The 25,274-nt window shown below is 38.2% G+C and overlaps 1 protein-coding gene across 6 annotated transcripts in view; it reads left to right on the top strand.

The window, feature by feature from the left end:
• The window catches only part of LRBA (LPS responsive beige-like anchor protein), a 366,633-nt gene that overhangs the window by 59,000 nt on the left and 282,359 nt on the right, over nucleotides 1-25,274 (top strand). For all 6 annotated transcript variants that reach the window (XM_040065850.2, XM_040065848.2, XM_040065849.2 and 3 more), the window contains exons 21-30: nucleotides 1,084-1,207; nucleotides 1,464-1,656; nucleotides 11,313-12,338; nucleotides 13,140-13,315; nucleotides 14,530-14,683; nucleotides 15,090-15,270; nucleotides 16,539-16,666; nucleotides 16,977-17,084; nucleotides 19,531-19,696; nucleotides 19,835-20,273. In XM_040065850.2, the coding sequence (XP_039921784.1) occupies nucleotides 1,084-1,207; nucleotides 1,464-1,656; nucleotides 11,313-12,338; nucleotides 13,140-13,315; nucleotides 14,530-14,683; nucleotides 15,090-15,270; nucleotides 16,539-16,666; nucleotides 16,977-17,084; nucleotides 19,531-19,696; nucleotides 19,835-20,273 (2,695 nt within the window). The remainder of the gene's footprint in view (nucleotides 1-1,083; nucleotides 1,208-1,463; nucleotides 1,657-11,312; nucleotides 12,339-13,139; nucleotides 13,316-14,529; nucleotides 14,684-15,089; nucleotides 15,271-16,538; nucleotides 16,667-16,976; nucleotides 17,085-19,530; nucleotides 19,697-19,834; nucleotides 20,274-25,274) is intronic.

Here is a 25,274-nt window from a genome sequence, read left to right as displayed (position 1 = left end):
ACAATGGCCTTGTGATAGCTTTGGGAGTTCACTTTTTTCTGGAGAAATAACAGATTTTTTTCACTTTTGTAGCTGCTTTGTCATTAGATGTAGGTCGCAGTTGTAGGTGTACTTCAGGTGGAAAGTGGGGGAAGAAAAAAGAAAGTAAAGCTGATAGGGAGAAAAGAAAACTGGTTGCATTATTCCATTTTCCTTCTAGCAAATCTGTATGAAGCAAGAGATGTGAGCATGTTTCTGTTGCTTACTCCTAAGATTTTTGAAGTTGACAGTCATTGCTGTGATCAGCATAGAGTATATGGGGACTGAGTTGATTCTGAAATTATGTAGGTCTAGTAGAAATAATGACTTCTAGAGACCCTTTTTTAGGTCATTACTATTACCAAATAAGGAATTTCTCTTTAAAGAAGTTGTACAAGATGAATTACAACTATCACAGTGACTGTGTTCGAATTACACCCTAATTTGTTTACAAAGTTGACTTCTTTTAAAGTAACAAGAAAAGTCACTACCCCACTGCGTCAAAAAGAGTGATGTATCCTCAGTTTTGACCTCCTAAAAATACAGAAAACCTTGTGATCATAAGAGATGAAATTTTATATTAGGAAGGTTTTTTTTATAACAGAAACTGTTAAGTTCAATTGGAAGTTGGTCACATTCTTAGATAATTCAGTATTATTAAGGTAGAGCAAAGTCTCATAGAGTGTTTTTTCTCATATACTGGTTTTTTAAATGATGCTTTTTTGTGTGAACCTCATGTAAAAACGGTTCCAACAGGTTCTGATAGCTTGTCAATTGACATGTAGTAATATTTGTGTTGCTTAAACATGGTAATTCAATGAGTTTTATTTTCTTTAGAGGCCTGCAAATACTCCTAATGGGTGACTAGGTTTGAGAAGTATTGGAAGAAGGGATTTGTTTTACTTAAACCTTCAAACCTTCTTCTCCAATAGAGATGTGCTTTTTCTCAGTATAAAACTTCTTTTATGTGGTGTGGCTTTCCTTGTGCAAACACTGTTGAAAGAGGCCTTGTGTTTTATGCTGTGCTTGGTCCTAATATTTTGTTACTCATGAACTGTTTTACAGAGATTTTGAAGGTTATTGCAATCCTGATCCGTAATTCTCCACAGTGTGCAGAAACTCTGGAGGTCCGGCGAGCCTTTCTCTCGGATATGATTAAACTGTTTAATAACAGCAGAGAAAACAGGAGGTAAGGTGGCTTGCTCTGTGCACAAGTATATGAAATGAATAACAAGGTTTCCTAGTAAATTTAACTCATGAGGGCACATTCAGCTTCGTTGCTGTTTCAGCAGATTCTGTGCTCTAGGAAAGTCTTCAGTACGAAAATTTCGAGAAGCTTGCATGTAGCAATTTTTTAAAGCATGCTGGATTCTTGATGTAGCTGTTGTATATATTTCTAAGATATATTTTAAAATATGGTTCAATAGCATGTGTGTGTTTTGCAGGAGTTTGTTGCAGTGCTCTGTCTGGCAGGAGTGGATGCTTTCCCTTTGTTGTTTTAATCCAAAGACTTCAGAGGAGCAGAAGATAACTGAGATGGTGTACACCATATTTCGGATTTTGCTGTACCATGCAATAAAATATGAGTGGGGTGGCTGGCGTGTGTGGGTGGATACACTGTCAATCACGCATTCAAAGGTGAGATTAATCAAATTTCAGGAGCGTTTCTGAAAAATTTTGGTGCTGGTCTTGCTTTTTAGTAACAGCAGGAACACAAGGTGGCGCACCATAGCTATTCATCAACAGAAATACCTTTTAGTAACATCAAAAGGCTGTAAAACAAATGAGTAAAAAGCAAAGAAATCCAAGTTAAGGCAGATGCTTCAGCTGTTAAGCTGTCATGGAATATGGGGTGAGAGTGCAAATCCTTGCTGTATGAATGAGACTATTACCCTTTGTTATTGTTCTGTCTGAATGCTGTTGTTACAACCAGAGTTACATCGTGAAGTTATTAGTGGTTCTCCGAATAAGGCAGAGTAGTACAAAATGTTTTTTTATACTGCCTTATTCTGAACAAAAGAGCGAGGCCCGTGTGGGCCTCAGAATTATTCTGATTGTCAGAATATTTACTTATAATGAAATAAATTGCAAATTACCGATTTCTAAAGGTGTGCAACTTAGCAGTGTGAAAAAGATATCTGTGAATCCAAAAGATGACTTTATGATACTAAGGAATTGTTGGCATTTCTGAGGTCTTGGATTTTGAACGAATTTTTTGTCTAGAGAAAGTTCAAGCTCTGCAGACAGCAAGAACCTTGTTATTTTGCAGCTCTGTTTATTGCACGAGGAGGTTGATGGTGGATTCTTGGGCTGTGGGATTGTAGATGTATAGATTAGATTACAATATAGAATACAATGTAGATGTATAGATACAGATTGTAGAAGTCTATGTAATAAAAATGAGTGAAATAACTTTATTAAACAGTCACTTAGCTAAGTGGAATTCAAGTGCAAAGCGCCCAGGACCACATTTTAACCCTTACAGTGATCACATTTTAGGTGTTGAACCATTCTTAATCTTTTTTGTCTGCTTTGCGGTCTTCAGAAACCAGTTTCCTCTTTTTGCCCCAAGACGCAGAGGGCATGGGTGAATTGCACAATGGCAAGCTGTAGCCAGAGTAAAGATCCCTAATGTGCTTTTATATGAAACTGGCATAGTTTAGCATGTGCGTGATTGCTGGGAGTTGCTGGGAATTGTCCCTGGGGAAAGATGGAGGGGTGAATAAAGGAAGACCACCTTTCTAACTCTTACTCAGCTTTGGTGTCTTGAATTTAGAAATTAGCTAGCTTGTTATCTTATAGTCTGTAGTTCTAGTCCTAGACCCCTTTTGTAAGATAATGTAATGTCAGAAATGTCATTTAAACAGCATCTATTTCAGAAAGGTTATATGGATTTTTGGTCATTCTCTTCAGTGACTTAATGTGGCTAATCAATGATCTGGAGTTCCTAGAGAAAAAACCCAAGATTTTATTGTGATGCCATGGCCAAATGTCAAGAACAAAACCCTGCAACTTTAGAAAAAAAATAGATATAAATAATGTTAGTTTATTAATTTGTATTTTAAAGGCTGTATGTTTTTGTGAAAGGCCATAGTAAATGAGAAGATGACCTACTTCGTGTTTCTCATTTTTGGTTTCTGACATGCTGCAACAGGGAGATGTCCTTGGTTATAGGAGTAACTCCCTGTACGTTTTCCCAAGTCCAACTTTGTTGACTTTCTGGTCAATATAAAATATCTGTCTATTCTTTGGGCCTGTTTCAGAAGAAGGTGAATGATGGCAAGTTTAGAAGTTTGTGAGTGTGGACAGAGCGTGGTGGTGGAATATTGAAGGACTCATAAAGGAATTCGGTTTGTTTGGACATCAGTACTAATACTAGTTCCAGAAGCCAAAATGAGAATGTTTAAACAGCAAAAGCAGCCAGAAACTAACTTGACAATATTGATATGAATGATGATGCTATTATCAAGATTTTAAAATTTCACCTTTATAATGCACTTTCCATTTGAACTTTTTTTGTGTCATACATACAATTCATGCAACTAGCCGTATAAAACTAGAGGATTCTTCACAGCTGCCTTTTAATTACATCAACATTAATTAGGATAAATCACAAAAAGCCCTCTTGAAAAATATCCTCATAAACAGATAATTATAATGATTTTTAAAATCCTGTTAATTTTCCTTATTTTAAATAGTCCTGTATCCTGTTATACCACTATTGAGATTCATAGAGATTCACACGTAACCTGGTGTAGGCATAAGTCAGTGGGCAAATTGTTCGATGCTAAGTGCATCTCAGATGTTTTTGATTTCTAGCATGCTTTCAAAGTAATGTGGGAATTATGGGAACAAAAATATTTCCTTAGCATTGCTAAGAGAATAACCAATTTGGGTTTTTCCTATTTCATCTCTAATTGTATTGGGTTACTGCTTATTTTTCCTTTTTACAACTCTCTGTGCCGTTCGTGCCATTAATTTATAACACCATTCTATGATAAAGAACTAGTACATAAAGGACCAGTGTTAGAGAATTGGATAGGTTTTGCAGAGCTACACATCAAGATACATGCAGCTGCTATAAAAAGCCAAAGAAACTCAATTGCAATTTTATTGTCCAGTTTGATAGATTTCCTGCCACCTTTGTAGCAGGGAAGCTGTTTGTCACTGTAACCCTCTCCTCCAACAGCTGCACAGTGTTTTATAAGCAGCAGTGGCTTTTCCGGCATAATTGCGCTGCATTGGCTTCCTTACACTCAGAATTTAGGTGTGTCGGTGTGTGCAACCTTTTAAAAGCCAAATTTCTTAGTGTTACTCATGTATTTTGTTAATTTCCGTGTTATTTTTTGATGCTTTTCAGATATTAAACCATCGTATACAAAGATGTTTAATCTGTTGCTTCTAGTTCAGTCAAAATATTATTGGAAAAATTAAATCACAACTCCAGTTTGTTCTGACTGGCCAGTGCTGAATTTATGAAAGCATCCAAGAACTTCTGTTTTTTAAACATTGCAACCATGCTAACTAGGCCTTAGATTTTATCTGTCCAGTCCTGTTACTTTTTACAAAGGACCAATGATTTGGGGGTTAATAATGGGAAACAAGTAAAGAACGGTGGACAACTTCCCTTGTTAACCTTTCAGCTTCCCCAAGTTTTAAAAGAGTAAAATTACTTACACAATATAATACACTCCTAAATTATCTGAATGTTTTAAACTACTGGGAAGTCTAACATCTGCTTATTTCAGGCCCTTAAATATGTTTTACTACTTAAAAGTTGATTCACGTTACCTTCCTATTAAAGAATATATATTCAGGTGGAGAATGATTTTTAGTTTTTAGTAGCTCAAGAGATTTTCAGTGACTAAGACTCTGTGATGTTAGTATGTGTAAGCTGCAGTTCTGTTGCTGTTTAAGTGGAAAAATTGTATTCACTAATCTGAATGAGAAGTATAATTTGAAAATGTTAATAGTGGGACCTTACAGTACAGTGTATTTCTAACTAATTGCCAGTTTTCAGTCAGTTGTACAGTTGGAATAAACTTTGTAAGTGTTAATTAAATTTGTATATTCTTTTGTGTCGTGCTCATTTAATTTAAGGGGGTGGAAAAATCCCCAGAGCGTTTATGTGTGCCATGTTTGCCAGGTTTTCATCTGGGAAAACTGGCAAAAGCTGCAGAGATTGGGTGGTGGAGGACTTAATAAATGGTGGCAATTAAAAACTAATTTGCAGGGAAGTGAACGTGGCTCAGTAGTTTTACAAGGTAAGAGGCCATTGGAATCTGGAGTCCAAATCCCATTGGCGTCTACGATTTGCTTAGGATGGCTTTGTCTGTTTTTTATCCCTGTCATGGGGGCAGGAGGGTCTCCCACAGCAGAGATCTTCAGCTCTAGGGAATTCTGAAGGCTTCAGGTATTCTTCAGTCCTCTGAAAAGTGTATCTTCATTGCCCTGAGGTGAAGCAGATGTACCTGGCCCAGAGGGTCATTGTACCACTGCAAGCTTTTGGTTTTCACTTGTGCCATGCCCAGTACGTCAATGAAGCAAAGCTGGAAGTACCCTTGAACTTATTCACTATTACCTTCATTCTAATGGTGTAAATCGTTATTTTTAATAAATCCTACTTATTCTACATAGAAATGATTCTCAGCTTGTCAACGGAGGTGTGGAAAGCAGAAGGAGCTTGGAGAGCAGAATGTGGAGCCTTCTTTAGAGCTGTGCACACCCCAAGATGTGGTGTGATGATGCAGACCCTCACCTTTACGAGGTGTTTCCTTGTTACTGCTTCTTTTGTAGCAGGTGTGTAGGAAGGCTTTTCTGACCAATGGCCCCAGGGAGAAGAAAGTATTTTCATTTTTGTTCAGCAGGCAGGGCTGTGTACCAGTGATGGGGTCTTACACATGCAGCAGGTACGGTTAATGGGGAGCTCCTCCACCTCGTTACTGACTTGGTGTGAGAGAGTGCAATGTCATGAATAAAGCTGCAGGATGCTAACATTTGGCTAATCCAAACTGAAAGAAATGGGGATAGAATAGAAGGGGAGCAAGGTAAACTGGGAATTTATAGAGCAGACAAAACCCTTTATTAAGCTGCAGAGAAGCCTTAAAAGAAGAGTGTAATAGAGATTTGCTACTAAGTGCCAGTGCTTTCAAAAAGAAGAATTACAGAAACATTTGCAGTGGAGAGAGCTGGTGCATAAAGAGGCAAGTAGCTCTGAAATAGTCTTCCTAAGTAAAGAAGACTTGAGGAGAGAGAGGATTCTCATCTCTATGACTTGGTATAAAAAAATCATTGGAAGATGGGACCTGTGTCTGCAGCCTCAAGAATTGTCAGTGATTCTCTTTGCTGTTGCTGCAATTTGAAGCAATCCTCCTTCATAATTGCAGCTACCTCTGTTCACGTTGTGGGGCCTGAATTAGGTCTCCTGGCTGTTATTTAAAATGTTGGATGTGGAGTGTTTGCTGTAGAGCTGCCAACAATATAAGGAGATAGTGGAAAAGGATGGCAGAAGTGAGCAGTGCGTAAGACTGGCCGCTGGGCATTGCAACAATGGGGTGATAAAGGCTGAATTTAGTTACAGAATATTTTTGTTAATAACTAAATATCAAATGTGTACAAGATAGGGTTTGACAGTCCCTTGAACTGTAGGAATGGTGGCAGGGATTGAGACAGTGAGAAAATACATGCCTTGAGATGACTGTGTGTGCTCATGTCTTGCAATGTAAACTCATTAAAAGCAATAATTTCCTTAGTGAAAATGAGCTAATACATTTTTGGTAGGCAGTTTGAATTTATTGTTGTAAGATGATGTAGCAGTAAGTCAAGCTATACCTTGACTTGATTTGGAGGTAAATGCTGCGGTCATACATAAAATTCTCCCTCAGATAAGCAGACTTTTATGAATTATATTGACTAGTACTTGCTTTCTTATTCTAGAAATGATTTTTTTTTTTTTATAATGAGTGATATTTTTTTGAGATGAGTGAAAAAAAAAGGTAGAACTATTGCTACCTAGGTGAAAATGCAAGATACAGGAACATGAAACCATCTTGGAACAGTGGCTTCCCCCCACCTTGTACATCACTGAATGTGTTTCTGGTGGAAGTTTAGACTCCTAGAAACCTCTCAAATGTAGTGTCCTGCAAAAGTATATTTTAACTTGGTTTTCTAAGCTTTCTTCTGTGAACCACTCAGAAACAGCTCAGAGATTCCTCAAGTCAGTGGTTTATGGACTGTAACTCAGTGCGTGGTGCACACAGTACCTTTGTAGCTTTTCCTGTGCTCAGTTGAAAATTAGTTTTGGTATCTCTGATTGTGGGGTCTCCTGTCTAAACAGGCCAGTTTGTGTTTGGAGATTGGATTACACTTTTGAAACAGTTAGTAGAGGAGAAGTAGAAAAAGTGGGTCAATAAAATCCTAGTTAGGATTTAAAAAGCTGTGATGCTTTTTGGAATTATGAAGAGTTTATTCATTTATTATGAAGAGTTTATTTAAACCAGCACAGGAGCTGGTTTGCACTGAGTAAACTCTTTAAGGAAACAGCAATATGTATAATTGTCTGACCTGTCTGGCAAGATATTCCCTTCCTCTCTCTACTTTATGAAATTTCCCACCTGAAAATGGGAAAAAAGGCCAAGATCTTAATGCATAGTTGAAATACTTCATATTTTTTTAATGCAAATGTCTATCATCTTACCCTTTCTCATTGCTGTATGCTAATTTTTCTCCATGGCAATTAGTAAATGTTGGATGTCAAATTAAGTTAAAATTAATGGCAGAGGTAAATGTTGCCGTTATTAGCTCACAAGTGTCTTCAACTGGTAGTGTGTAGAGATGCATTCCAAGCATTGTAGACAGCTATGGATTAGCCATCAAATGATGGTGAAGATTAATGATTGGCCTTTTAGCTCACTAATTTAGAACAATTTCTGGTAATTAATTTTGTATTATCAGCTTTACAGTTGCAAATGCCTTAAGGAAAGTAAAAAAATCACTTGTGTACATTTAAGGTTCTTCAGGGTAGCAGTTGTCTTGTAAATTGTTGCATGCTTGCAGATCCTAATGTTTATCTTTAATACCTTTATGTACTCTGTGCACTTCCTTTTACTAATCATAGTTTCTACTTCATTTTGCATTTTTGTTGGTACTGATTTTGTTAACTTTAGGTGTTTTGTTTTGTATGTGTAGTTTGGCTTTGTGTACTCCTGTGTTTCATAAATGCCACATCATGCAATAGAAGCTGTGGGGGAAGAATTATCTGTGCCTCCATCACAGTACCACAGTTTCTTGGTTTCCTGTCAAACCAAGTTACAGATTGATACAGTGATCAGAAGTGTTTATACAGACTTGTTGAAAAGTTGGGTTTTACAAATCAGAATTTCTGGAATTTGTATCCTTTTGTTATGTAAGAAACCCCTGGAATCAAAATGGATTTTAGAAAAATACTGTTTCATATGATCTCTCTAATTCTGTGCCTTGGTGTTTTAATTTGAGTTTTATTTAAAGGACAGTATTTAATACACCGTGACATGAATTCTTGTTGATGTTTATGGCCAAAGTAGAAATTGCAATCCTCATTGAGTGGATTTTGGGGTTTTTTTGGGGGGAGTGATGTTTTCCCTTAGTTCCATACTACCTAATTTTCTTCACCGGTGTTTCTCTCCTTGGAGTTTCTTGCATTGTTCTGAAATCAGTGTAGATTCTCATCAGATTTTGCTTGGATTTATTTGCCCATAAGTTTACATTACCCATCTGTGAAGACAGGCTGTCAGTATTGACCTTCTTGGTGGTCTTTGTTTCTTCTTTTTTTTAGTGGCCATTAAAAAATCCCGCAGTGCGCAGTTTCATTTTCAGTATTGCTCTGTAATGTCTTCCAAAGCACTGTCTGTTCCAGGTTTCAGATGAAATTGGTTGTGAAATGGTGTTGCTTCCCTGTACCAAACATTGTGGTTTAAAGTGTTGGCCATAGTGGAAATGTGGAGGTGAGAGGCAGCCTTGGCTGCGGTGACCATGGGATGGTGGAGTTCAGGATTCTGAGGGGAGGGAGGAGAGTAAAAGCAAGCTCACAATCCTGACTTAGGGAGAACAGATTCTGACTTATTTTCAAGCAAGGTTGATTTAAAATTGTGAACCAGATGATCAGTTTGGCTGGTAAGGAAAAATCTGAAGCTGCAATAGGTTTTTGTTAAGGGGATGGGGCGTGGTAGTGCACTAGAAAAAAGCATTATAGCAGAAGAGTAGGTCTCAGGTTGTGCCAGCTGAGATACAACTGACTGCCCATTTCTCCAAAAGTAGTTGCCAGCCCTACAGACTTGTGTTCAGGGAAAGTGAGAAGCCATAAACTTGGTAGCTTTTACTCCTGCATATGAGTTTAATGAGATTTACACAGAAATGATGCATGAAAATACACACACTGTTAAATGTTGTGGGGCAGTGTGCTTTCTGGGAAGTACATATAAGTTTTGCCGAAATCAAACAATGACATTTTCATTTGTTAAATGTCTCTTTAGTGCTTGGTGGAACACAGCTTTTTAGTAGTTTTGGAAATGGATGAAGCAAGAGGGGGAGAAAGGGAAGAGGGAGGGCTAGCTGGAGATAAGTTCGATTGTTAAGATTCCTTCTTCAGAAAAGTAGTGATTAGACCTAAAGTAGCAGCTTTGCCTAATCGTGTGTTGGAAAACAAGTGAAAAGTGCAAGGCACAATTTACTAGCATGGTCTATTTTGTGTTGCCTTTGGCATTCTGGTTGTGGTACAATTCAGGAAGTATTTCTAAAGTAATAATGCCCCCCACGTATTCTTTTTAGCAAAACCCTAGAATCAAATAATTTATGGATCCGTTTTTACAGATGGATGAACTTTCAAACATTTGTAATCATTCACACTACTTCTTTTTGTGTGAACTAGTATGTGAAGACTTCTATTTTTTTTAAACAAGAGGAGTGAGATATCCCAGTTCTGTTTCTAGACACTAAAGTTTCAGTTAAATCAGCTTGAATGAATAATGTGCTTCAGATCATGTTAAAATAGTGCATTGCTTTTGCAGTGCTTTAATATACTTGACTGATGGAGAAAATGGTATGTTAAAAAGCGAATATTGACATCAGAACCTGCCAAAAAAATCATCTTGTCTTTGTTCTTTCTTGGCTTATCTGATTTGTTAACTGTAATTTCTAGTACCTTTTTACTCTGAAAAAATATTTTTTTGACTTCTCTGTGTCATCTTAAGGGAAAATATTCCTACTGATTAATCGTCACTTAGAATTCCAAGTACACGGAATTTTTAGATTAGATCCAAATGAATGAGCTGAGTTTGTAAGAGAATAAGGAAATGTGTGTTTGTGTATTTAGTGGAATGCACTGCTCTGCTTTGCCTGTGGAAAATGTTTGATAGCAGAAAATGATTTAAAGGAACCCTCAGGTGGAGCTTACGTTGGGAAAATTTTGAGAACTGAGCTTACAGAGACATAAACACTTGTGTTATGGAATATAAATCTAAATTCTAAATGGAAAGGTTTAGATAAACTAAATTGAATAACAGTGTAATAAAAACTCAAGTTAGTCTAGTGATATTTTATTTTTTAAAACACAGCTATTTATTTGGGCAAATGAGTTTTATTTGTGTGTACGTAAGGAATTTTTCTATCTGTATTTTTAAAAAAATACTTAAAAACACCAATAATACTTTCAGCTGAGGAATAGAGAAGTGTTTTCACTTGAATCAGTTTGTGTATCTTTTCTCAGGCTGAGATGGGGTGAATAGTGCTCACCAGAGGAAATGTCCTCTGGGGAATTTTAGGTATCATTTGGGGATCCACAGGATTTTGGCTTTCTTAGGTGCTTCTCTCTGCTCTTAGTGAGATTGTATATTTTAATGTGAAATTTTCAAAAGTTTATGCATCTTTGTGGATTTTTGAGCCTACTTAAGGTGCTAAAAATATGTGAAAGCTCTGCTACTTGTCAGAGCTTCCCCTTCACAAAAAAAATTGAAGTTTTAAATAGTAATTCTGTGGATCTTATGCTTAGGATGTCCTTTGGATCATTCTAGTTGGGTTATTTTTTGGCACTGGCTTTACTTTTTTAACCTGCTTTTTGCCAGGAAAACCAGGTACATGTAAGAAAAACCTGCTGTCAGTTGAAGTGGTATCTCATGTGCAGGTTTTTTAATGAGAAGGACAGTATCCAATATAAATTTGTCATCTGAGCATTGATTTTGGTTTTCCTTTTATTTATTTTTTTTTAAGAAAACAGTCATTAACATATAGTTTTTAATATCCTTTGAACTCTGTTCTTTTAGGTAACTTTTGAAATGCACAAAGATAGTCTTTCCCAGATGTACAAGGAGTACCAAGGGAGAGGAGGTGAAGGGAGTGGAGAACCTTCTTCAACTCCAATTAGAACGATCTCTGGGATTAGCAAAGAAGCTGAAACCAAGGGAAAGCAACAATCTTTGGCGTTAAAAGAAAATGCTGCTGCTCCTTCCTGCATTACTGATGGTGATACGGAGTGCAGAACTGAAAAAAAAGAGAAAGAAAACTCTTCAGATGGTGGCCAACAAACTCATTCAGTGTCTAATCATAAGGAGGCATTAGAGGGGGAGGATTTGACTGCTACACAGGATTTGAAAGCAGTGCCTTGTGTGGAACTTTCTCCAGAGCCAGAAACAGTGAAGCCCAGTGTCTCAGAAATCAGTAGTGGAATAGCTGAAGCAATTGAAGATTCTAGCAAAGCTGATGAGCTTGTGGAAGAAGCAGTTACTGTCACTGCTGCTTCTTTAGCTATGCAAACTCCTGTAGAAGGAGAAACTTCTACAAGTCCACAAAGACTGGAAAAATCAGCAGTAGAGGTGGAAGACGAAGATGACTTTGTTGATTTGAAAGATGAAAGTAGTTTGCCTTTACCTTCAGAAGAGCTTGCGGAAAGGAACAAGGAATGTGGCTCTAATGCAAGTCAAGTGACAAAGCAGGAAGAAACAACAGAGAAGCAACCTGAAACTGAGCTCTTAAAATCTGAGGGTGCTGAAGGTGTGGATGAGAAGAAACAAGAACTGACTTTGCCAGAGACAGTGAGTTCTGCGGTTCCAGAAGTAGTAACTCAGCCAGATTCAGCAGGAAAAAGGAAGCTGAAGGAAGGAAATGTAGTTACTAGTGAAACCAAAACAACTGTGGAAAACACAAGTGCACATGTGGCAGAGCCTGCTGTAGCCTCTGACAAAAGAATTGCCAAGCTTGATGTTTCCAGTGTTGCATCAGATACAGAAAGACTGGAGCTGAAAGCTAACACACGTCTAGAAGCACCTCTGCCCCCCAGATCCGTGCCTGAGGTAAGTTCTACCTGTCCTTCATCTGTCTAGCTTAAAAACAAAAGGAACGTTTTTTTAAATGAATTTTTGGAGAAAGTGTACCTAAACATTCTGGGGATTATAATGTGTGTGATTTTTGTGAGTTATCTATAAAATACTTTTAACCCTGGGTAAAAATAGCCATTATTCTTACTAATTTGTTTACTGAGAAATCTCCAAGTTTTTGTATATCCACATATGAATGCTGATATAAACTGAGTATTTGGCTAGACGGCAACTTCATCTCTGTTGTTTTAAACTGTAAAAATGTGTAGGTTTGTCACTGTATCGTGGTGTCCTACCTTTTTTGTGCAAGTATGAATTAAGACTGGGCTTCTGTTGTGTGCTGTAGTGCTCTAGCCCTCTAACCTTTAGTTTCTAATCCAGCTTTTAATGGCTAAATAGTCATATCTCTGAGTACTTCCCTTCTGCAGAGATACTTCCTAATGGATGCTCTTCAATCTGCACCATTCTTCCTTAAAGGAGGAAACCCACTGTCTACAGCAACATATTTTCCCCCCCTGGTAAGGCTGGGTGGCTGCTTGTGAATACCTAGACTGGCAGGTGTGGTAGTGCAGCTGTAGACTAGTTTGTAGTTAATATCCATTAAATAGCATTTTTGTGGTAGTTTTAGCTTTATTTGGAACCGTGTACACAGTCTGGACACGTTGGATATCTAAAATCTCAAGTCTATTAAATGCATTCCAATGTGTACCACGGGAACTAATAACCGGAGCGTGGGTTTTGTGTTTTTTCTTTTTCGTCTGCAAACTGTGTATTCAGCCCTCAAGGCAGCAGGTTTCCTCAGGACAGGAGCTGGCTGCTCCCTCGGACGGGCAGAGGAGGGACGCGAGGTCAGCTGTGTTCCGTATTCCCGAGTTCAAGTGGTCACCGATGCACCAGCGCCTGCTCACAGACCTGCTCTTCTCCATAGAAACAGATATTCAGATGTGGAGAAGGTACATCCTGTGCTGCGTGTGGAATGATCCAGTCTGGGTTCAGTTATAGGGGGCTCATTGACTTAGACTCATGGACATCTGGTGTTTTACTCATTATTCGATAGCCTGATTTGTTTTGTGAGCTACACCAAATTATTCTCAGGTTTTTTTTTTTTTTAAAGACTCCTTACAGGCATAAGTGTGTATTGGTTCAGGGCCTGCACATACATTTGGACTGAAATCCTGGCTACATGTAAGTCAGTGGCAGTCTAGCTGTTGATTTTTATTCAACCAAGATTTTAATTTTCCAAATGTATTTAAGTGCCCGTGTCTTCTGTTCTTATCTAAATGTGGATAAGAAAGGTATTCTATCCAAAACAGTATTTCTTGTTTCTGCATTTACACACACTGAGTTGCTGCTTTGATAGGGTTCTGTGAACCCAGAGATGTTAATTTGAAGATTAACTTCTAACAGAGATCTGGAATGTAATCATGAAGATTTTTGAAAACAGGAGTAATTCTGAGATTTAATTTTAAGGTTTAATAGCTGAAATAACAGGAGTGTCCATTGCTAACTTGTAGCAGTGAGTGTCAAATTTAAATTGAACTGTATAGTTGTACTGACCCGATAAAAAGGAATGTCAGGATGAAGAAACAGTAGTTAAGTGATACAAACAATTTAAACTGAGGTGAATTTTTGTCTGACTGTAATTTTTAGGATACGTTTAAGTTAACCTATGAGGACATCATCAGATACAGCTAAAATATATTTCTGTTTTAGCCTCTGTTTTGGAAAATTTTTGTCTAAGTTTTTGTACTTTGTTGATTTTTAATTTCTCTGAGAAATCTTTACTATTTGCTTTAGTTTTCCAAGGATTTAAGTTCAAATCTAGTTCGCTGTTCCAGGAGACTTTTTTCTGTTTCCTGATACAGAGACTTTTGCTAGGAGGCAGTCATAGACCAGCCTGTAATGTATCTATGCAAATGAGGATTAGCAGTCAATCTCGGTGTTTTTGGCCACCTGTGATCTTGAGGAATTTATGAGCAGAAAGGAAATGTAGTTTTAGGTGTAGATTGAGATACATCACTTGACCCTTACAGTCATGTGTTACTTGCTGCCCCACTGCTAAGTGTCTGTTTTAGTTTTGCGAAAACAGAAATATGTTAAAATACCCCCAAAATAAAGCTCTGTTCTGAGTGTATTTTTTTTTTTTTTTAATTTAATTTTTGGACAGCCATTCTACAAAAACTGTGATGGACTTTGTGAATAGCAGTGACAACATGGTGTTTGTGCACAACACGATCCACCTCATCTCTCAAGTGATGGACAACATGATCATGGCCTGTGGTGGTATCTTGCCATTGCTTTCTGCCGCCACATCTGCTACTGTAAGAAATTCTGGTTTTATATGAAAATTCCTCACTTGTGGGAGGATGCCTTTCTTTATGGAGTGTATTAATTATTATATCTGTCCTTTTGGGAAATGAGAAATGCACATGGGGTTTTTCCACAGGCACCTCTTTCCTCCCTTTGCTGCCTCCAACGCTTTCCCTGAGATAAATTGGGTGCTTGCCTTCTTTGCCTGAAGAAATGAAGTTTCCTGCCTCTGTTGCCTCACAGTGGTTTGGAATGGGATTAAATCCCAATACTAATGATTGTTCCTAAAATATGAGTAATTATTACTTATGAGTGTGACTGATACTGGACTTCCAGCACACATTTTTCTTCGGTTATCGTGCAGGAATATTATCTTTGTGAAGAAATAAATGTTGCTTTCAATTTTTCTCTGTGTAGCATGAATTGGAGAATATTGAGCCAACTCAAGGACTTTCAATAGAAGCATCTTTAACATTTCTGCAGAGATTAATCAACCTTGTGGATGTGCTAATTTTTGCAAGCTCTCTTGGTTTCACTGAAATTGAGTCTGAGAAAAATATGTCATCTGGAGGAATTCTGCGACAATGTCTTCGTCTGGGTAAGCAAATAAGACCACTTAATGAGCACAGGAGCTTGCAGTTACTAAATAGCAGCTTTTAGCTTTAATTTTTTTTTCCTGTCAATTGTTTTGTTAAGATTAAATTTAGTCAAACATTAAGATCTTTTACAGTTTTACTGTATTCTGCAGTGCATATATATATTTATATATATGTACATTCCCCTCTGAAAGTTTAAATAATACAAATTGTTTGGTAACTCGTTTTCATTTTTTCCATGAGCATATTTCTTTTGCCAAAGTTCCCCAAATAATCAAGGCTGAGAATATAGCAGTATTAAGAAAAGTAATCCTGTACTATATAAAAAAAATGAACCTTTGCTATACTTAGGTAAGAGGTTTAACACTTGAAGGGCAGTATATGAAGGTATGGTGAAAACTAGAAGTGTAAATTTCTAAAAGGTTCAAATTGGGCAGTATTGGTATCCAATTATTACAGTATGTTTGCTTCAAATTGGATGGAAAGAAAATGGTCAGTTACCTAAAAAAGTAACAAATATTCTGAAAATGAGAGCATATGAAATCATAGCAGGGTCCACGTAGTTAATACAGGAGGAGAGAATTCATGCTTATTTGCATGCTGTAAGACTTTTTGTAATGAAAAGTTAATTTGCATGAGTGCCAGAGCAGCTCAGAGCCTCAACAGTAACTAGCCTTCCTCTCCCTTTCTAGGCAATTAAAACTTTGTGCAGGTAGAACAAGATTTATGGGATGCAAACAGGTGTAGAGGTGGGGTAGTTCTTTTTTCCTTTGAAAATAGATATTAGAAGATGAAACAGGACACAAATGTGCAGCTTAAAAAAAAAAAAAAAAAGCTGTGTAACTTTAGAACATTTAGTCCAAGAGTAACAGAGTATTGTGAAGCAAACGTTGCCAATTGTTTCACTGGTCTATCACTTGTCTTCTCCCTTCCAAGTTTGTGAAATTTAGCTGTCTTCACCCTACCCACCCCATGGTTGTATGCATGGTAAAATTGCAGTGGGGGATGCTCACTTACTCACTTTGAAGTATCCTTTAATTACAGCATATATGTTCTAATAGTTTAGCATTCATTATTAGTTATAGATTATGAAAGAATTTTGAGCGTTGTTTTGCAACCGTCTAAAACTTACGGAAGCAAAGTATTTTTGTAATGTGCGTAAACTTTTTAGTTTTAAGTCCTAAACAGAATTGTATTATGCGTTTCTGTCAGGGAGTAGAGAACAATACTATTTCTCAGAATAACTCTTAACGTTTCTTTTCCCCTCAAGTATGTGCAGTAGCAGTAAGAAATTGCTTGGAGTGTCAGCAGCATGCACAGATGAGGCCTATTGGAGACTCTGGGAAGAACCAAAAAGCAGTGCAAGGCTTTATAGGATCGGGAAGGTCTGCAGCAAAGGCAAGTTTAAGACCACATTCAGAAACACAGAAGTCAATAATGATGACTCTCTACAGAGGCATAAGTTTTTAAATTTGTGCCTGCACCACTGATATTTTAACAGTCCTGAAGTGGGGTGGCACAAATGCCAGATTTAAATCAGACACAAGAAATGGCCAGACTTTTTCTCCGTTCAAGGTGAAATGCAGATCTGATCTTTCTGCTCTAGTTAGGACAATACCACATGCAGTGGGTGATTGTACACACTCAGTGATTCTTGGTAGAATGCTTTTGAAAACAGGATCTTAAACAATTGGGGTTTTTTTCATAGAGTCCAGTGGACATTGTGACTGGTGGCATTTCTCCGATACGGGACCATGACAGACTTCTGCAGGATATGGATATTAATCGCCTCCGAGCAGTAGTTTTCAGAGATATAGTAAGTGAATGATGTCCTTTTTTTTTCTTTGCATTTCTGCTTGTACCTGTTTGCTGAATGCTTCCCCTGGTCTACAGAGTTGGGCTAAATTGGATGTGCAGAAAGGGAATACTGCTCACAGTAATTAGGAACTCATAATACTCTGCAGCTGTTGTAGTGTTTGGGATTGGAAAGAGGGGAGAGGTGAAACCCAACTGTCTCCTGACCTGGTTCTTTGTGTTCCTAAGAATTGATTATGTGGAATTCTGCCTGTGCTATATTAATTATGTTGTGCTTAGTACAAATATGTACACAGAAAAGCTGTTTGTGTATCATAAACATGTTTGTACATTTTGAAAAAGTCACATTCTTCTAGCTAATTAGAAATTAGAGGTCATCTCTAATTCCTTTACTTCCCCTCAGAGGAACCAATTTGTGCTCTCGTGCCATAAGTATGCATATGTTTTTTAGTCTTGAATTGACTAAAAATATCTTTGCCCTGTGTCAGCAACTTTATAGCTGATATTGAGGAAATTGAGATTGATTGCTTGAAAAAAACACCTCTGTAAGCAAATACAGCGGCTGTAATGGCTGTGAGTCATTGGTGGCCACAAGCCTGGACACCACAACTTAGTTTACAATAATTGGACTGTTTAGCAAGTATAATGATTTAGATAGTGACTTTTTTTTTTTTTTTCTGTCCAGAAAAGTGAAGGATTTTTGAGTTTTATCTTTACAGTAATTACTGATTGAAGCAAGCTTCTTTCAGCCTCTACTTCAGTATCAGTGTGCAAGAGAGTCACAGGAAGTGACTGTTCCATACTGGTGGCAATTAAAGTAACCCTAATGATTCCTTTAAGCACATTTTATGAACTTTTTTCTTTAAAGCAAACCACCAAAACAGCAGCTACCCACAACCTCTGCTTTTTTTTTATTGTGTATCTAGTCCATCAGGCTCTCGGTTTCACAATAATGATGCAATAGCTCTGCTTTTTGGCTAAGGTGTTGAGCTGCGGGGGAAAGGTAGGCTTAGAAAGATCTGGTTGGGAATGTTTTTTTTCTGAGCTGTTACACTTGTGTCTAAATGTTTTATTTGCATGCAGTTTCTTACATTATATTCAGCACTTAGAGCCAGGAGTGGCAGAATTTGAACCTCTGAGTTCTACAGCAGGAACTCTGATGGAATCCACTTATCCACCAGTGGCAGTGCTTACAGGGGTACATGAGCTTTATGTCAAGCAGTTCTTCAAACACAGCTTTTTTCAATGAAAAAAGTTTTCATTCAAAAAATAGGAAAAGGTCAGTTCTAATTCACTGGATCACCACTTTATTAAGTACAGTTAGAAACCATCTTAATATTCATCTAGCAAGGAAATTCTTTGTAACCTTTACCATTGTAGGTGGCTCTCTTCAATCTCCCATTGTGATTATTCTATGGAAGTTAAGGTTTTGGGTCAAGACAAGGGGAAATAGGTTGTTTTTTCAGCGCAGCAGATAGGATCCACCTATGTTACCTGTTCTTCATAGAAAGCTTCTCATAAAGATCTCCCAGAATAAATTATTAAAGAGCTCTTCAAGGAATAAGGAGCTTTGATGGGCAATACAATCATGATAGAATGAGCTTAGTGTAACTTAGTTTCTTGAACTTCTTAGAGGAAAAAATCAAGTGTTACCTGAGCCCTGATGTGAATGAAAGGTAAAAAATTCCTAACACTCATTTTTTACTGATTAGTCAGTGAGCATCCAAATACTCCATTCTCCTGTGACCCAAAAGTTATGAAGCTTTTTTTTTTTTCCTTTGGTAGCCAAAAGAGACAGGCTTGGGGTGAATCTTAATGTCCAGTTTTCTCTCTATTTCACTAGGAGTGACCGAGTACTCTGGGGAGGAACCTGGCATAGTTCATTTTAAGATTTGTTTTCAAGGTTTTCTTAAAAATCTCTTCATAAGGTGACAGCTGTAATACAAATGCATATTGGTCAATTCTTGTTTAAATTATACATAGTGGATTACATACCCCTGGACTATCTGGTAATGAAATAAAACCTTAACACTTGTTCTGGAATTTGCTCCTTTTCCTTCATTAATATGTTCCAATTATGTAGAGTACGCTTGCCTTGCAAATGCTGCTAACATCTTGGCATTTTTGAGGAAACATAGCAGAAGAAACACCCGAATAAAGGGGACCTAGACCCCAGACTAATTTGAAACATGAAGTCAAAACACACAACCTTAGCCAAAGTTGTCATATAAATGAAAAATGAAAGGATTAGTGCCACTTGTATTCAAGTGCTGTATTCCTTAGCTTTATAGGTGAGACAAACTCTGACTAGAGAATATTGTTCTTCCATTGCTGATGTGTTAGCTTCCTCTTGGTCTGTTTATGGTAGTGCTGGGCATACTTCACAGAAAAATAAACATGCTGCTGAAATGGTAATGGAAAAATCTGTGTGTGTCTGTTTTTTACAGGAGGACAGTAAACAGGCTCAGTTTTTGGCTTTGGCTGTTGTGTATTTTATTTCTGTGCTCATGGTTTCGAAATACAGAGATATACTGGAACCCCAGAATGAAAGACGACCACCAAATCAAAGCCTCAAGGAATCAGAAAATGAAACTAGTGAGACTCCTGCTGCAGGTGAACTGTTCATTATTTTACCAAATGACATAATGTGGTGTAAAATGCTGTAGAAGTCTTCTTCAGGACCAATGCTGTGAATGCTTTTCCATTAATAATGACCTTAAAATGTGTTTTCTGTTCTTTTGGTACGAACAGTTGTGGAAAACCCATCTGCTGCTTTTGGTGCTTCAGCCTCTACTGAAGATTCAGCAAGTACAGCATCTATGCAGAGAAGGGATTCTGGTCTTGGGGAGGAAGCAGCTCCAGCACAAACAAACGTTTCGGGTGGTGCTGCTTCATCAGCGCCTCTGAGTGTCAGTGCAGGCCCAGATGCAGTCAGTGAAGTCCTGTGCACACTCTCGTTAGAGGTCAATAAATCTCAGGAGGGCAGAAGTGAGACAGGAGCTGGAGAGAGTAAATCTGTGGCTTCTGTGCCAGCTGCAAAAAATGTCAATGTGAAGGACATCTTGAGAAGCCTGGTGAGCACACCAGCGGATGGGGCTGCAGTGGATGCTGCTCTTCTGCCACCAACCTTCCTTGGAGTTCTTGGTGATGGAGCTGCTGAGCAGCCTGTGCAGTTCCATTCCTTCGACAGGTAATGTAACATCTGAGATACTCAAAAATTTGATTTTACTTAAAGTATTTGTAAAGAACAGGAGAACCCACGCTTCACCAGAACTACTAAAGGTAGCACTGGCAGATTAAGACTGCTGTGCATATTTATTTGGCTTTAAAGAACTCAAGAAACAAAACAGACATTAAATAACTTAAAAATAACGATATGTAGATTAGCAGGTGTATTCATCACAAAGTTATTCATCAGTGTTATTATGGACCAGCAAAAGAATACTGGCTTACTAATAGTTACAAATGGTTCAAAAACAATGGAGTAATCATATAGGTGTCCTTCCACCTAGAGAACATTCCCATATTCATTTCGGAAAATAGATGTGTGTTCTGCCTTCTGGTGCCAAAGGCCTACTTTAACTCTTTTTATTACTTATTCAGCAGATAGTATCCCTCAGCTGTTAGATTTGCTTTGTTGTAACATCTTTTTTTTAGTACATTTCTTGATACTCAAATGCTGTAGTGAATTCAAAAAGGAGAATTCCTGCTCTTCTCCTTCTAGGATGAAGTTACTCTTTCCTGATAATAATTTTGGTGTCCCTTGTGTCTCAGTCTCATTAGCACCTTCTCTTTTCCCAGGCACAGTAAACCAAACTGTCTTTTATTAGATTTAGTGCCTTTTACCTCTTCAGGATTCCTGACAGCTGCAAAGAAAACAGGAAAAGGAAGAATCCTGTAACGCTTGCATTCCTGCCTTGGTTATTTGCAGAAATCCTGCAGTCAGTCTGGTGCACGGGGATCCCTTGTTACCGTACCAGTATCTGATCCTCTGCTGATTCCCGAGCTTCCTCTGGCTCCGCTGTCCTTGCGGTCTGTGGCTGCCTTGTTCAAAATCCCAGCTGCCCCACGAGAGGAGTGCAGTGGTGCCAGGGGTGTGGGGCAGCTGTCACAGCCTGCCTGCTCCGCTCACGCTGCCCTGTCACTGCCGGGGGAAGAGACAGTGCTGTCTGGCCGGATGAGACGCAGATGGGGTGTGCCAGCCTTTGGCCCCCTGCTCTTGTCTCAGAGTAAATACTGTGTTCTCCTCATGATGCTGAACAGGAGGATTTGTTCTGGGAGCAGGAGGAGGATGGAGACAGAGGGGGAAGTTGGTAGAAGGGGGACACTGAGTTAGAACTTGCCAAGCTTCTCTCTCCACTGCTGCCCAAGTGCTTTTGGCATTTCCCCTTCGAGGCCTTTCGTTGCTCTTTCCTGCAAGTGGTGGGCAGTTGATGTCAAGTAACATAATTTTTTGACTGTGAGTAGTGCTTTATTTCTCATGAAAAAGTATAGTATTCATTGCCGCACGGTTTCAGCCACACAAATAACATTTGTCTGGAGATCTGGTACAGAAGTGACTATTGCATTTATGAATTATTTTTTAGCTATTGTCGACACCAAAGGTTTGTGGTGGTTGAATTGCTGTACAGGAGGTTAACTAGACCGGAAGTAATTGGGCACTTGCAGCCCTGATGGCTGACATAGGTAGATTACACCTACAAAACCTTATCAGAGGAAGCTGTACAATTTAATTTGATAACGTGTACACTAATGAAACACTGGGCATTAATAGGACTCCTTCTGTCACTTGCAGTTCTGTGTTCTTTTTCCTGTATAGTTACAAAGTCACTCAAAAAATAACCAAAAAACCCCCTTAAGCTGTGGTGTGTTTTATAAAGTGAGTTACTAAAAAGTTGAATTACTTGCTGTTCAGCCCTTTTAGTTTTCCGCTGCCTTATGGACGCTGTTCTGTTTCCACTTCCAAAGTGCCAGCCATTTGTTTAACAACTCTTAACATTCTTTCACTTAACCCTGAGGCCTTATTACTGCCTTGCTACTCAAAGCAAGCTGGTCTGATGAAAGAATCTATGTACAGAGGAATAAAGAGCGTGCATGGATTGAAGCAGCTCTGTGCTTCTGAATGGAAGAGCAGATTGTTGTAGGGTGCATGTAGCTGTTCTGGACTGCGCCACAGTGATAACTCGTGGGCATTACTCTCCAAGGTTTTTGTGTTCAGTGAGTGGGGCTAAATATACAAGGAAAAAATCATGAAGTAGTATAAAATACTTGGTCCTTCAGCAGTTTCATGTGACCTCAGCATGTCCATGGCTCTCTGCACCTAGGTGGACTAATTTTCCATCTCCTTGCTTTTGTGTGTCTGTCTGTAAAAGTGTACTTAATGATATAAAAGTCTTACTGCTAATCAGTTATGATCTGGTAGTGGCACACTCTATGGTAAAAATGTTAATATATGATAAGGCATGTTGCTGACTACCTAAAGTTAGAACGAGAGAACTGTGTGTGAAACATTAGGAGTTAAATAGGCAAGTTTCACGGCCACTTGAAGGTGACTGTATCTTTATGTAGTGAGACTGCTTAAAATACAAGTTTATGCTCTGAAATGACACCTAGTTACCACAGAAGGAAGGAATTGTGCCAGGGATAAAAAAAACTTCACACTTCTTATAAAAAAAAACTGGAGTAGAGCTGGAAATAATAGGTCTCATCTCAAAAATACTAAGTTACGTTGTGAAATTATTTATTTGAGAAAACAAATTTAGGGATGCTCTCTTCTGTTTCTGGTTTACATTTAATATATTGTTTGATGGCAAACACAAATTCTGTGAGAGCTATTTTTTCCCCCCTTTTTCTTTTTAAAGGCGCTTTGTTAAAAGTTGTTCCCATGTAGCAGTTTACCAGTGGGGTATCTCTGGGAATTTCAAAGCATCTCTCTGATCCTGCATTTATCTCAGGAATGCTGTGTCAGAAATCAAAACTCTCCTCATATCTTAAGGATTATCAACTTCCCAGCCATAGCTGGAGAGTATACAGTAACAGCTATGTGAGTGAAACCTTACTGAAAGGCTGCCAGGTTGCGAGCCTTTGCAAACAGCTAGGTGTATGTGTTCATTCCCATGCCAAAAATCCACCCCTTATCTTATGGGAAGATACAATCTTGTGATTAGTGGGTGCCAGGGGTTTATCATGATGAAGTTCAAGACTTGCGTTGGCTTTTTCCCAAGTTCCACAGGGATATGAATTAATGTTCCGATTTCAGTGCTTCCTAAACCAGCAGTTTTCTTATTTAGTAGTAATCATGTAGGAAAAGAGGAGGGGACTAATGCAAGCAAATTCAAATAAAATGGAAATAAAAATAACCAAAGCTTGGGATAAAAAGAGAGATGACATTTCTCTTCTGTTAGTCTAATAAAACCCATAACCTATCGCTTGCCATTTTTACTGTGCGCTTTAAAATGAAGCCTCGGTGTCTCCCGGCTTCTGCTGCTCTTTGTGGAAACATTCAATAACCATGTCATTAGGGGAAGCTGGTGCTGAGGGTTCAGAGGAATATAGGCTCTTAAATCATAATCTTGTAGCATGGAGCTTAAATCTGCAGCTGTGCTGTAACTTGCAGAACAGATATGTTAATAAGCTTGTTTATCTTTTTGGAGCATCGTCTGTAAGCTGCTTCGTTTGGCTCAGCCTGTGTTTACTCATTTGTCAGTCAGTGGTGTGCATATGCCTCTGTAGTGGTTGATTGTGGTAATTTCAGTTAAATTTCACCCAAGTCCCTTTTTATACAGAAGGGATACATCTTAGACTTCATTGATTTGGGCTTCATATGCAACAGGAATAAACTGTTTGTTAACAAGATTAAATCTGCCAGGTGTAGGTAGAGACAGAATATGAGAATGGGGAATCTTTAGATAAAGGCACGTGCGCTGTGATGGAAAGCTCAGCTCTTTCAGCACACCAGCAATTTGCATTCTGCAGGGACCAAAGAGGCAAACCATTTGAAGTTTTCTCCCTGCCAAGCTGATTTTAAAGTTCTCTTGCAAAATTGATTGTACTCTTTCTATCATATCTTCTCTTCCCCTCCCCGTATCCTCTGATCTCTCATGGTTTTGAGAGTCTCTTATTCTTCCTTTCTCCTTGGATATTTCAAGGGAGACATAAGAGAATGGGTATTATCCACAGACAGCAGAGCCCACTGACATGGCAGGCTGCTTTCCTGGCTCACAAAATAGAGGTAAAAATAAGTCTCTGATCCTCTTTGTTGGTCTTTTGCTCCTTGCACGAGATTCTTTCAGTGGCCATCGTTTTGGTAGCCTGGAACAAGGCTATTTTCTTTTGGTTTTAGGTTAAAACCATTATCCTGTTGGGGTACAGACAAACTGTCACCTGCATTGCTTTTCAGTGCTGAGAAAAAAATAAATAAATTAAATCTGTATAAATTCCTGTATGTCAAGAGGAATCAGAGCTTGTGTAAGTATTTTTAAATTACTGTGAGGTCATCAGTTTGGGCTGCCTCATGTTATATTAGGAATATTTGACTTGCACCCAAGGAAAATTTGTAACTTGAAATATATTTAAAATGAAACGGGGACTTGCCAACTTAATGAAAAGTAAATACTTGGGAAAGCGCTAAAATTTTAGGAGATGTAGATATTTTCTGTCTTTATAGTGAAACAGAAGAATCAGTGAACTGAAACCAGGGAAGGGTTCAATAAGTAAATCCTTATGGAATTTGGCAGAATAGATCATTATTGCGTAAGCCTTTGTCTGTGATGGAAGTCACTGTTCAGCTCAGTGGTCTGTGCTCATTCAGCAGTGAATAATTGTCTGCAACACGAAGACTTCTTACACTTCAGCATAATTGGGACTAATAACACACTGACCTTCTGGCTAAGATGTATTTATGGTGGCTGGTTTCACTATGCCTGGCCTATGTTTATCAGTTCCCCTGCTGTAAATTCTTATTTTAAACCTTAAATATTTGATTTTAAACGAAAACAGGCAAACATCCAATATAGTCATGTAAACGAGGCAGCTAAAGTGTTGTTCTTACCATGGTGCTTGTGGTCTCCTTGAAAGAGACCTTAAGCATATTTTTTGTGCAGATCTAAAATTTTATTTATCCTGTAGCTGAAACTTAATATAATGGATGTTTTAATATACACATTTAACCCAGAAATATAATTTAATTGAC

This window comes from Hirundo rustica, chromosome 5 (genome assembly GCF_015227805.2).
Source record: "Hirundo rustica isolate bHirRus1 chromosome 5, bHirRus1.pri.v3, whole genome shotgun sequence".
NCBI lineage: Eukaryota > Metazoa > Chordata > Aves > Passeriformes > Hirundinidae > Hirundo > Hirundo rustica.
The sequence above is the reverse complement of the archived record's forward strand: the minus strand, read 5'-3'. Positions and strand labels throughout refer to the sequence as shown.